The following is a 14343-nucleotide window of genomic DNA, read 5'->3' as shown; positions in this document are numbered from 1 at the left end:
ATCAGGAGAGAAAATTAAAGCTATCATTAAATGCTTTTTCATTCAGACTAATATTTAGTATGTTTCAACACACTAAATACCAACTAAACATTTGGTTTAATTTAGTTTGAAAGCATTCTAATTTCTGTAGTTCATGCAAAAATTCTCTAATTAAAAATATGTCCAAATTCAGTTGAGAAACTCAAACTAGCATTATTAACAGTAACAGGACATATAAAAAGCCTTGCATATTCTTTTATCACACGATATCTTCTGAAAAATAATTTTATCGTAAGTTCCCCATAAAATGAAGCAGAGCCAGTCACGTAGTACTTCTCCCAGTGGTCTGATGGAATTGTGATGTTGACATTGGGACCAGCTGAACTATCAATGTTCTCATATGTTGGCATCAATGACATGTGAGAACCAGCCACCAGACAGGAGGTTTATATCAGAACACATACGCTACGGTTGAGTTATAAATGATTTTGCAAAAATTAGCTTCTTTATTTGTTTCTATATTGCTAGTTCTATTATTCATTTAACCCAAAAAGGAAAAAGGGAAGCCAAGAAGACCAGGTCAAGCATATAGCCCACTTTGCACTGAATAGGACACACTGTAGATCAGTGGTTCTCAACCTGTGGGTCGGGACCCCATTTGGGGTCGAACGACCATTTCACGGGGGTCGCCAAACAACGTAGTCCACCATTTTTTCCCCCTTTTCCTTAGCTGTGCTACTCCCTTGAATAGAGTCTAATTCTATTGGCTTTCAAAAGCCAATAGGAATTGTCCAGGCTGTCTCTGCCCTGCTGAGCCCGCCAAAAGACCCATTCTGCAAATGGTGCTGCACCAGTTGAGTAGTCCTCGACTTACGACCAGTTGAGTAGTCCTCAACTTACGACCGGTTGGGGGTCGCGGCATTAAAAGGGTTGAGAACCACTGCTGTAGATGAACAGATTCATAAGGGGCAATAGAACAACAGTCTGCAACAGCAATGAGTAGCAACTCCTTCTCTTCGGATAAAATCATAGCGGCAACAATCTCACTATTTTTAGAGCTGTCAGTCACTTTTAATATAGCAGCAAACATTTCTCCACTTACTAAGTGAAGTTCTATAAAGACAGAAGAGGAAATTGAATATATTACATAAGCATCCATTAAAGTTGATACCAATAAAAATGTTCTCTATATAGTAATTGAGAAAATGTCATCCTCTGAACCACTGGCAAAAGAATTCTCTCTTTCCTAGAAAAGATTTCATAGTTACTCCACTGAGTAGTTATATCATCAAGATTCAGGAAGTACAGAGAAATTAATAATAAAAGGTAACATTTATTCAAATGTACTGTAGAAACATTTCCATTAGTTCTAAGTTAAAGCTAAAAATGGTTTAAATACTAGAGGGAATTTTGGAAATCAATATTAAAATGTATTATCAAAATGATAAAAGCCACACACTGCAAGGAGAAAAGGAAAAAAGCAAAGTATATTGTTAGACAACATAGCTAATATATTTTAGCTCAGAGACTTCACTTCCAAATATTATTTCTAATACTCACTAAATATTATAATCCAATGTTTATCTCCAGATTATATGAGAGAAGTGAACTCTTGTGTATTATTGAAAAATTAGGAATTTGTTACTATTTCTAATAATGTACCAGAAGAAAACTATATGTTAGCAAAATACATATATTTTTGGCACCATTTCAAGGCCCATCATAGTGCTAGTAAGTTATTATTGTGGTTTTTAAACACAAAACATTTACCCACTTGGTTAGGTGCTGATTCATTCTTTAATATTCCTAGCTAAGGCAAGTAATTCTTTATGAAGTAAAGTTTCAGCTGAAAAGACTGCAAATTAGAATAGGTTTAACGGCAAGTATAGCCAATCTTCTAAGTAGGAAAATGTACATATTACGGATAAATATGCTTGTTACACCAAATTTCCACCAGATTACATATTATATATGCACCTAGTGACCAATTATATTTTTACAGATTATTACCAAGCTTGATTGGTTGCAATATAGAACTACTGTATAGCACCAGAGCTATCACCCAAAGCTTAACAGGCATAAAGATGTAAATGAAATCTGTGTCAGACATAAAAGCAGTTGATGCTCCAGGAAGAATGACACAAGACATATAATAGGAACATGGGAAGTGCTAAGAAGACTACAGAAATTCTGAAGGATGAGATCTTATGAGGCAATCATGAATAAAAGAGATGCAAATCAGCCAGAGAATTAACAATTCTAACAATTATGCTCTGAAGTGGATAATGTAACAAATAGTATCACCTTTAATGGTCACAATAACCATTCATTTCAAAGCACTATCATTTTGGAAGTAGAGTCCCAAAGATCTGTCATTATTAGCAATTGCTGGTAATACATTTAACACAAACGTGCTAGCAGCTTCTGGGATAGAAAGAGAAAATGGATTCACCATGATTAGAGTAACATTAAGAAAAACCAAGATTATTTACTCATCTTAACTACAGAATACTTCCACTATCTTGAGGAAATTGAATGTTCAAAAAGGTTTAAAACCAGTCCTCAATTAAGATTCTAGGAAAAGATTTGGAAGATATTGTCTGAGATGTAAAACGTTCTGGCTTTGGGTCAAGAGTTTTCTGTAAGCACAATATTATTATTAACATTAAAAGTTTCCTTTATCTGGAACACATTGGTACATTAGTATCTCAGCTTCTCCTTGTTTTCCCAATTAAAGTTAATTTGCTATAGTGACTCAGACACACACTCATTTAACAATTAAAATGCAGAGTCACAATAGCAATTAGGAACATGGTTGAACATTTGCCACCAACAGTCACTGCTGCTCCCACAGAGAGTTAATGCAAACTTTATTTACAAAAAGACACTTAAATTACTTGCTTCATGCCATGCGTCCATACAGAAACAGTTCAAGGATTATATGGAGAAATAATTCACAAAATTAAAAATGAATGCAACGAAAAGTTTCCAAGATTTAAGAGAGCTAAGATAAGACAACTTAACAAATAAAACCAAGTTTTGAGAAACTGGACTGAGCAGGAGAATTGTTTACAGCTCTGTACACGAAAACTAATACACAGACTCTCTTCTACGGTCAAGAAATGCTCACAAAAAAGCAAAATATATACAAAGATTTGTGCCACATTGACTTGGATCCTCCTCCAAGATCTGCTGTATTATACACAGAAACCAGTTTGTATACATAAGGCCTGCATGAGGCCACTTAACTATGAAGACTTCTAATTTAGTCAACTAAAGATGGACAGCTCTGCAATAGCCAAACCGTCTCACGCAATTTCACTTGCGACTGCTTTTTATTCTCTCCAGTCTTTTTTTCAAGTCATCAATATTGGAGGCTGTAGAAGAGGAAGTGGTACTTCCAATGCCAGCATGGGTCTGATTGGAGTCCAGATCAATGTGCTGGTATTGTTCCCGTGATTCACGAAGCTGGGAAAGCTTACTATGGAGCATATCTGTAGAGGATGCAACAGTGGGGGCTGATGGCTTGGACAGTGTGGTGGCCAGTGATGCTCTGTCTTCTTGCTGTGGGGAGAGATATTGAAAACTCTTACTCAAAAAGCGCTTTAAGTTACCAAATCAAGCAGGTTGGCTCTAACAATACCACTATAACTCATCTTCTAAGAGGAGGTTTACTTCAGTTTTAGAAATGTAAAATATATACTTGAAATTAAAGGATGCTAAAATTTTATCCTATTCTTTATCTTTCACTATGGCCAAGGTCATAAACAGAATTAATATTTTCTTGCAATGTTTTTTTCAAAGCATGGGGTATGCAGCCTTACTCATTATTTTGCCTATGCTGATATGATAATATAAACTTTACTACATACAATGAAAAAAATCACTAGTAACCAAAAAAAGAGTGAAATATGGATTTTGCGGCATATTTCAATTTTTTTTTGCGATGGTGCTTAAAGGTTGGTAAATCCTTTTGAATTTTCAACAATTCTGTACAACTATGACCTAAAACATTTACCTTTCTCCACACAAGTCCTAAAACTAGATGAAGTGTTAAAAATTAGATAAACAATTAAAACAAATAAGTCAAAAACTTTCTACTTGTTCTACTTAACTACCTTTGCATTGTCAAGGCCACATCGCTGCCTGAGGATTTTTAATCTTTCCAAATAGACAGATGGCCCCACCTCTTCCCCATTTGAATTTCCGATAGCAGAAGAAACTACATTGGTGGGAGTGGGAATACATGATACCTCCATCTGTGGAGAAACTCCTACAAAATAAAAAAAAAAAATCACAAGCCACAAATGAGTCAAATCTAACTTCAACAAAAGATTGAAATGGGATGTTACCTAGGTTGGGGTAGGAGATGACCAGGCTAACCCTGAGGGTGGGGTCAAATGCATCATCAGTCTTGAGTCTCTGTTATGCCCACAAGAGATTTAAGTCCAGCCCACCTTGAATTCCATTGACTCTTATCTACCATCAACTTGCTTTGCCTGTTAGTTCAGATTCTGTAGAGAGTTTAAGCTTGCAATAAACCCTTATATTCATTTGAACTGTCTGAACTCCTGATTTCCTATGCTTGACAGTTTGTATGGCGTAACTACTTATGTTATCTTTGTGCCTTATTCTGGGGGTGCAAAGTTGGACCTGGTAATGCCCAATCAATGAAGTAGGTGGAACATTTTATCCCCTTCTTTATGCTTTTGATATTTACTGGACCATGTGGGATGAGTTTAGAAAATGACTCTTTCCTACGTAAGGACTGTCTTTATAACTGAAATAAAACAGGCATGGGAAATCACCAGTGGTGAGATCTCCAGCTAGAGACTTGCAAGTTTGGATTCCCTTCAGGGGAAGGCCTGACCTTCCCTAAAATCCTTGAAGCCTTTATCTGCCTATTCCCAGGAGAATGTAGTCCATCTGGTGAGATTCTTATAAATTAGACTAGAAACTATAGAGAAGCAATTCTATCTGACATCATCATAGAACAGACCATTCCTGTCTGCCCTGGCCTTCTGACATTCTCTCTGTGTTACAGGAAGAAGAGCTGTGCTGACTTTATTTTAACTATCTTTACTTTAGGTCTTTATTTTAAATATCTTTTTGGTTAATACTAATCAACAAGTCTACTGCTATACCACATGCAATACTCTAGTAATTCTATTTGTAGATATTACCTGCATAATGAGAGTATTATGGAATAACCACTATAATTGCTTAACGCCACACTCACCCTGTACTTTAAGAAAGTTGATATATTACTTCTGAAATTCTCTACCTGTTCTGCTAACCCTGGAAAAATCAGACAACTCCATCAACACAAGAGCTGTTGCTTGCAAGTTCATATCAAAGTACCTGTGGAAGAAATCCGCCCTTTGCCTTCCCTTTCCATTTCAATCAGCCGGAGACCTCGTTCTACATAGCTCTGGAAGAACTGTGAGGAGTTTTTTAGGAAGGGCTCAATATCTGCATCAGAATATTTCTTTTTATATTCATACAGCTCTGCCAGACCCTGTTTTAGAAACAAAGTGCCTCAGCTATTAAAAATTGTACATATAAAAACAGGCATTAGCGCTGAGGATTTAGGTTCTGAATATTGTGTACTAAATTCAATATCATGGCTCTGAATTCAAAGCACTATTATTTTGATCATTAGGATTTCAAATGGATCTTTCCTAGGCCTACTTTAAAATGTCAGAGGTCGATTTAGGTATTCCTCTGTTTAAGTTCAACAGCTTGGTTCTAAACCTTTCCTAAAGGCTAGCCCAGTGAGACTGCAAAGCTGTCATTTAAAAAAAACCTCCAACAAAAAAATACTGTGCAACTGATAGAGATGGGCAAAATGCTCTGTGCATAGACCACAGCCTGCACAACAGAGTAGGCTTAAGTGGTTTGTAGCTGGATCTGCACATGCTGGTCCCAGTTATAGGCATTCCAGGTTGGAAAAGATTGGAAAAAAAATGAAGTCAGCAGCAGTGAAGAAAAAGAAAGAGCTGGGATGACTGGGGGGAAAGGATGGGTACGAACATATTGGGTTATGCTGTGCTAAAATACAAACACAGCAGTGGCATGAAATACAACAAGAGAAAGGGTATGACTTAGCCAGGTGTTCAGCCGGGATAGGGAAGAAAAGCATTGAGACTATTGTTCTACAACAGAGGTCTCCAACATTTCCAGGCTCACAGCCTGGAGGGAAGGAGAGCAGCTTCCAAATTGGTGTGTACATACACCCAAATGGACCCACCCGCACCAGTGCAGCACTAGCAGCCCCATTCGTGCATGAGCAAACAGGCCGTGCACACCCACCTAGCACTAGCAGCCACGTTCACGCATGTGCAAATGGGCCAAGCACACCCACCTGGCGCTAGTGGCCTCATTCACGCCAGCGTAAATGGGCCACGCACACCCGCCTGGCACTAGTGGCCTCATATGTGTCTGTGTACATGTGCAAACAGGGCCGCGGGAGCTAATGTGATTGAGGGGCAGTGCACATGCGTACCAGCCAGCCATTTCCACGGCCCACTGGCTAAGAGGCCGTGGCCCAATAGTGGGGCACGGCCCATAGGTTGGGGACCCCTGTTCTACAGGTCCCATCTGAAAATTTTGCCAAAATCCCAAACAATCAACACATTTTATGCTTCTGTTGAGCTGGACCATTATTCAGTACAGAATCAAGTGGACCAAACCCTGAGCCATAATGAGTTTCTTCCATGTTTAGAAAAAAAGAGAAGGTTTTTTTTTTTTTGGTTCTAAGCATACTTCTTACCTCTTTAGTGTTTTCTTTAGAGCCAATTTTTTTAAATATCTCTGCTAAAATATCATTTACTTTGGCCTTTGGTGACTTTTCATCCTATAAAAGGAATTTGGGCATTAATTAACAAACTAAAGTAAAAATCCAAATAACAACTAAAGAATGCACAAAAACAAATGAAAAAAAATCTAGAGGAATTGAAATTTCAGTAACTGAAGCATCTTTAGAACCTTTCTATGACAGTTAAATCAGAGTTATAAAACATAAATGAGGAGAAAAACTAGGACAGTATCTTCTAATTTAATTAAACAAACCACTATTCTAGAAAAGAAATCAGACAGCATTAATCTCAACTTATTAGTAATACCAAACAGTGATTTCAGCCTCACTAGTAGCAGAGTTCTCAAAACTATGATAGAGGTCACTAATATCATCAATACTGTACTGAACATACTTCTGTACAAGCAAGGTTTAAATGACCATGTGTAAATATAGTGGCCTGAAGGGACAAAATTTAGGAGAAAGGAAAGAGCTAGCTATCAAATGTTGCCACTCAGCAATAGACAAATTTGTTATCTGTGCTGTTTTGAGAATTCTGAGTGTCAACCAGAACCAGAAATTAACCTTGTAATTGTGGCTACACTAAACACAACACACTTAAGCCATCTCTCTTGAACATCATTTCATGCAAGGCTTCTTTTTTCTTGGCAAGGACAATATCATGGATAGATAGACAGCGTTCTCTACTGTACAGGTAGTCCTTGACTTACAACCACAACTGATCCAAAATTTATGTTGCTAAGCGAAAGATTTTTAAAGTGAATTTTGTTCTATTTTATCGCTTTTCTTACCACAGTTAAGTGAATCACTGCAGTTAGTAACAGGGTTGTTAAGTGAAACTGGCTTCCCCATTGACTTTGCTTGTAAGAAGGCTTCAACCATCATAAATATGAGTCGGTTGCCAAGCAGCTGAATTTTGATCATGTGACCACGGGGATGCTGCAATGGTTGTGAGTAAAATGGACATAAGCCACTTTTTTCAGTGCCGCTGTAACTTTGAACAGTCATTAAATGAACTGTTGTAAGTTGAGGACTACCTGTAATTCATCTCCTTTAAAAGAAGTCAAAGTGACTACCTGAATCTTTTTAAAAAAGATCTGTTATAAATAAATGCATGAAAAAAGAGAAAATTTATTGTTTATAGGAAATAGGCACGTTGTCCAATTTGTATACAGCCTAAAACATACTGTTGTGCCAGAGGTACTCTGTAGTTAACCAAACGTTTTGCAAAATGCCTCCCTGCATTTCTTGACACCTTAATCCAGCCACATCAGAGAGCTTCTTCAGCCTTCTATGCAATCCAGAACAAAGGTCCAATACAGTAAAAATGATATAATTCCCCAAGATTCTAACTGTGCAATCATAAAATTAACCAGCTGTATAAGTGACAGCTATTTTATTTTAAAATACAAAATACTTACAGTACGTGAAGCACCTTTTTCTGTGCCTTTATCAGATTTGCTTCCAGTTTGGTCCAGGGAGTGTTTCATCATTCTACATAGATGAGCCTCCAATTCAGACTCATTCTTGTTATCTATCATTGTTAAATGATCCAAAATCTAGAAATAAACATTATAAATTTAGAGAGAATCTTTTAAATATTCCTGAGAACCATTCGTAGATTGGAACAAATCCATTTGGTCTTACCTTGGCTCCCTTCAGTTTGCATAATGTATGAATCAAGGTCTTCAGAGTCCGTATTGGGAATTCACTTTTACACTGCTTTAATTTCTCTTTTGGAAACACTTTCATAAAGATGTGAATGTCCAACATTATTCGGTCCAGGTTGATACTGTTGATAGTTTCAGGGAGAAGTCTTACCATTCTCCATAAGCACTTGGAGACAGGAGGGAAATGTTTACAAACAAAAATCAGTTACTTATGGAAAAGCATATCCTAATGCAGAGTTGTCAGTGGTAAACTTGATGCTTTAAAAGCTTAAAATAAATGGTCATGAACAAATACGGTGATTGTCTGCTCAATTATATTGGACATAAGTTTACAGATCATTAAGACACAACTCTTAACAGAGATTTTTAAACCTTTCATTTTTACTGTCAAGCTTACCTGTTGATAACAGCATGCCACACTAAGTTGTATTTATATTGTAATTTTTCCAATAGAAAAGAATTAGGTCTATAATTATGACAAACTGGCAATACATATCATTATGCCATTTCAAATTTGAAAACAAACCTACATACTCACTTTCATTACAAGTTCTGAGAACTTTGGAGAACTAGCAGTGGCTAATAGACTGTCCTGGAGTAGAACAAGCAGGGCACTAGAAGAATTAAATGAAGTAGCATTATTTATTTGATTTATACAGCCCCCCCCCCATGTCAACGTGATGATTTTGGGTGACTAACATTTAAAACTGTAATACAAATAACATAAAATTACAGTGCATGTAATAACAATTGACATAAAAGCCAGTCTGCCATAAAGCAAGCGACAATCTCCTAGGTTCCATCTAAATATAACCATTGCAAGAGTTATACATATTTTCACAGAGAATCAGCAAGCACCATGCAGAGGGGGGGATAATACTTGGGATTTTACTTGGGAGATTGTTCAAAATACAACAGAATATGAACACACCACCTATCTGTAACTCATAAAAGCATTCATGACTTTTTCTAAGACCGCATGGCTATTGCAGGGAGGCCTCCACTGTAATCAGAATTAGAAAAACAGACATGGCTGCTTTAATTAGCTACAGATGGTGTTTATGCTCTAAACTGGGGATGTTAAACTGCGGGCTGGTTGCATTATGCAGACGCCACGCCAATCTAGGCTCCGCCAGTGTGAAAAAAGTTGTGATACATCGCGACACGTCAAGCGACGTGGCGAGTTTGACACCCGTGCTCCAAACCACCTCTTCTTAGGAATTAAATTTGAAGCATTACTCAACTGTACCCAATTATAATGAGGAAGAAAAGTATTTCATCAAGCACATGCCGGAATATTAGTGTTAAGTGCTATGTCAGAAGGTTATACTATGAAAAAATAAAAGACCTTTTTCATCTTATCGTCATCTTACCTTAATATGTTGGTTTGGTCAGATTTTTCTAGAACTTTTACCACCAAGAGGTTGACAGATCTGATAACCTGCTGGCCTTCTTCTAGATCTTCAACTCTTGAATCCAGCATTAAGGTAATGAGGCCATGCATCAAATCCTTCAACACTCCTGCGGAAGCCTCCCTTGCCAAGCTTTCAATCTGGAATAACTGTCAAATGAATTTAAGTTTTAGATATAATTCTTTCTTCTGAATAAAACTTAGGAGTCTCAATAGCCCCTTCAGAACCCCAATATTAGACTGGTTGCTATTTTGAAAAGACTGTTGCATTTTGTTTGCCTTCCCAGTAAGCCTTGTTTTAAGAAATACATTTAGAAGTGTTGGTGAGCAGAAACAACCTGTGGTGCAGGACTGAAGGGAAGGGGATGCTTTACATGCCAGCCTGAAGAAATTCAGTGGCAAACTAAAACACAACAATAAAACACAAGCCGCACCTCCTAAAGGCATGGTTTGTTCTTTATTAGAATGTTGATGTCAGATGATTGACACAGTAGCTGAAAATTGCAGCAGATTAGAACAGTGCTATAAGAACTGCGCTTACTTATCTGGGGATAAGCTATATTTATTCATCCCTGAAAATAGCACTTCAAGAATTAAAATACTAATATGTGTAAAATATCTAGACCAGGGATAGGCAACCTTGGCTCTTTTATGATTCATGGACTTCAACTCCCAGAATTCCTGAGCCAGCCAGTTCACGAGTCATAAAAGAGCCAAGGTTGCCTACCCCTGATCTAGACCATTTAACCCAAGCACGTCAAACAAAATAAATTACTACATTATGAACCCCCACTTTGCTAAATAAAAACCATTTATCTTTTTTTCCAAACAGATACACAGTAGACAAACATTTTATTTTTAAATTTTAATTAAGCTTCTAGGAACTAAGTTTGTGAACTGCTTTTGGTAACACTCAAAATTCAGAAAGATGATGAGTAAAAAACATGCAACCTGACCTATTATGTACCAAGCAACCAGATTGTGCATTAAGTTTGCTAGATGTGCAGCATACTTGACTTTTTTCAATAAATTTATATGTGTTCTAGAGTAAAATAATAAATTTTACATAAAAGAAATAATAATAAAATAAATTTATACCTGACCGAATTTTAACTGTTTTTGCTCATTTTACAGTGGCAAAGAAAATAAAGAACTCTTACCGAAATCATGTTTCCAATGATGCAACTGTACAACTTGACAATCTCCTCCTTGTCCAGTTTCTCATCAGCCATATGAGTATTATAAATGAGTCGGAGCTGCATGAATGTAGCTATTAAGAACTGGTCAATGTGGCCAGACATTGCTTCAGCTTTATCCTCTTGTCTCAGAACCTCATCAATCTGTATGCAGACATAATAATAATTTTTATTCACACAGCAGAGTATTTAAGACATTGGCATGCACTAGCTGCAAAAACTATCACCAATATTCTTAACTATTATTTTTCCCATTTTACTATTCTATTACAATTCTTTAAGAATCCATCACTTTGTTCACAATCTTAGGATATTAGACCAAACATCAGATGTGCAGTGCCAGCAAAAGCTAGTTATTCCTGCATTATCTAGTCTTAACAAATTCTGCAGCCTTCACACTTCAAAGAACCTATCTCAAATATGTATATTACTACAAACATTTAGAATTTATTTTTTCCTACTATTGCAGTAATTGTTAGCCCTAGGGCAGGGGTCTGCAACCTTAAACACTGAAAGAGCCACTTGGACCTTTTCCCAGAGAAAAGAAAAGCTTGCATGCACACAAAAGGGGTGGGGAGCTTGATTGAAGAGTTTAATTAAAAAGAAATAGAGGCTGCTGTGCATGAGTTTCTCTCCCTCTCTCTCTCTTTCCTCTCCCCCTCTCTTTCCTCTTTTTTTCCTCTCCCCTTTTTCTCTCCCCCTTTCTCTTTCCTCTCCCTCTTTCTTCTCCCCCTCTCCCTTCCTCTTTACTCTCCCCCTCCTCTCCCTCTTCTTTTGCTTTCCTCTCGCTTTCTCTCTTTATTCTCCCTTTCTCTTTCCTCTCCCTCTCTCCTCCTCTCTCGCTTTCTCTATTCTCCCCCTTTCTTTCCTCTCCCTCTCTCCTCCTCTCTCTCACTCTTTCCTCTCCCTCTTTTCTCTTTCCTCTCCTCCCTCTCTCTTTCTCTCTTTCCTCTCCCTCTCCTCCTCTCTCTCTCTCCCCCTCTCTCCGATCTTCTGCTCACCTGGCAAGCTGGCTTCAGGCTCTTCTCCAACAAGCTGACACACATTCTTATTGGGGTGGCTCTCTCCTGCCCTTCCTGCTGAGACGCAGCAAAGGGAGGAGCCCTGCCAATAAACTTGTCAGCTCGTCTGAGAACAGCGTGAGGCCACTCTTTTTTACAGAGAGAGAGAGAAAGAAAGAGAGAGGGGGGGGGAGGGAGAGAGAGAAGGGAAGCGCAAGTGCCTCTCTGTCTCTGTAAATGGCGGAGGAGGCTGGGAGCCGCAGGAGAAGGCTCAAAGAGCCTCATGCGGCTCCGGAGCCGTGGGTTGCCAACCCGTGCCCTAGGGAAATGCAAGATGAAAATGTGAATTCACCTATGAGTATTGAAAGCTTTTCCATAAACTTTTTCATGTTGTTTGGAATAGTTGAGAAACAGTATCCTTCCTTTTGAAGACAGCAAAGTAAAAATGATGGCTACTCTGCAGAAAACCTCAGTGCAGACCCATTGGTAGACTAAGGGTCATCCAATCTTATTCTAAAACTTACAACTAGAGGCCAGAGAGAAATGAATAAAATATAATGAAAACGGAATTCCTGTATTTTTTAAACAAAGAACCTCATCATGCCTAAAGCTGGTATACAGTGTATTATTGGCAAGGAAGTGAAGAAGGAAAAGCAAAGAAAGCAAACAGACTACTGGATGCTTATTATGGGACTATGTTTGAAGGAACAATCAGCAGTGAGTGGACAACATGGTAAAAAAAAAAACAGAATCCAGCAATCTGTCCGATCTACAGATACTACTAACTTCGTACCCTGACAATTACTAAAGTCTTTTGATAGTTTCCAATAAAAAATATATTTTCCTTATTCATTTTTTTATCCTGCCTTTATTATTTTTATAAATAACGCAAGGCAGTGAACATAGCTAATACTTCTTCCTCCTTCTATTTTTCCCCATAACAATCCTATGAGGTGGGTTTGACTGAGAGAGACTGACCCAAAATCACCCAGTCAGATTTCATGACTAAAGTGGGACTATAGCCCAATCTCTTGGTTTCTAGCCTGGTGTCTTAACTACTAGGTCAAATTGGCTCTCAAAATTAGAATAAATTTTCTTAATAGGAGAAATAAAATTTTATCTACAAAAAGTTATTTAAGTACTCTTTACTGATGTGCGCCAGCATAGAAATATACTTAACAAAATGAATGCATCACAAAAGCCTCCTCATTCGTTTCCTCTGGCTTACTCTATTCAGCCAAAAGCCAAGTCTGTTGCCAGCCCATCTCTCTGCCCCTCCCCACCTAAATACTTCCTGGAACGAAAGGGGCCTCAGCTGGCAAATGAGGACTGCGCTTCATGGTTAAATAGACTGAAATCCAAGTAGTGGAGGGACAGGAAGGTTAAATAAATGCTGTCTTATTAGATAATATGAAGAGTTAAGATATCCATGCATACCTCTTGGTATCAAAAAGAAAGTCAGGGAATTATCTAGAACAGTGATGGCGAACCTTTTAGAGATCGAGTGCCCAAACTGCAACCCAAAACTCACTTATTTATCGCCGGGTGCCAGGTGGGTGTGGCCCACTGGATGGGCTTGGCTGTGGTGGTCATGGCAGATTGGGTGGGTGTGGCCAAGGTGGGCGTGATCACCTCAATGTTGCTCGTGGGAAGGAATGCCTGTGGGGGCCAGGCAGGATTGGGTGAGATCCAGGGGGTCTTTGGCAGGTGGGGCAGTGGGCAGGAGGCTCATCCTGCAGGGTGAGACAAGGCGAGGGTACCATTGTCACAGGGCAAGGTGAGGCAGGGGCCAGGGCGGCTTCTGCCTGACACCATCGGCCCCTGCACACAGAGGCCAGCGAGCACATGGGTGCTGGGATGCATCCAGCCATGTGGGATCTCGGTGAGCTAGCAGGCGGTTGGTTGAAGAGAGATGGCTGCCATCTCCGGGGCATGGTGAGAATGCGCACAGAGAGGGCTCTGCGTGCCACCTCTGGCATGCGTGCTATAGGTTCGCCACCACTGATCTAGAAGGTGAGAATATTCTATGTTCTTGCATTTGAACATAAGATCTTTTTCTTTACAAGACGTGGTGCCTGCTCCCAGCTTGGCTGGCTTCAAAAAGGTTTGCATCAATCTATGGAAGTCATGGGGTTTAATAGTTATTAGTCTTGTTGGCAACTCTATAGGCCATCTGCTGGGAGATGGGCTTCCTCATGCAGTTGTTGACCACTGTGAGAACAGACCGCTGGAACTAGGTAGACCAGAGGTCTGTTCCAGGAAGGCATCA

The 14343-nt window shown here is 38.8% G+C and overlaps 1 protein-coding gene across 8 annotated transcripts in view; it reads right to left on the bottom strand.

Annotated features, from left to right (window-relative positions):
* Nucleotides 1–1025: 1025 nt before the first annotated feature.
* CKAP5 (cytoskeleton associated protein 5) overlaps nt 1026–14343 on the bottom strand; it is a 68409-nt gene continuing 55091 nt past the window's right edge. For all 8 annotated transcript variants that reach the window (XM_039358128.1, XM_039358170.1, XM_039358177.1 and 5 more), the window contains 9 exons: nt 11038–11217; nt 9840–10027; nt 9005–9080; nt 8444–8632; nt 8218–8355; nt 6752–6835; nt 5341–5497; nt 4098–4252; nt 1026–3543 (listed from right to left, as the gene is read on the bottom strand). In XM_039358128.1, coding sequence (XP_039214062.1) covers nt 3298–3543; nt 4098–4252; nt 5341–5497; nt 6752–6835; nt 8218–8355; nt 8444–8632; nt 9005–9080; nt 9840–10027; nt 11038–11217 — 1413 coding nt within the window. In that variant the 3' untranslated portion in view covers nt 1026–3297. The remainder of the gene's footprint in view (nt 3544–4097; nt 4253–5340; nt 5498–6751; nt 6836–8217; nt 8356–8443; nt 8633–9004; nt 9081–9839; nt 10028–11037; nt 11218–14343) is intronic.

This window comes from Crotalus tigris, unplaced genomic scaffold (assembly GCF_016545835.1).
Source record: "Crotalus tigris isolate CLP2741 ecotype Arizona unplaced genomic scaffold, ASM1654583v1 scf7180000017576.4783729, whole genome shotgun sequence".
NCBI classification, from domain to species: domain Eukaryota; kingdom Metazoa; phylum Chordata; class Lepidosauria; order Squamata; family Viperidae; genus Crotalus; species Crotalus tigris.
This window is presented reverse-complemented; position numbering and strand designations above follow the sequence as displayed.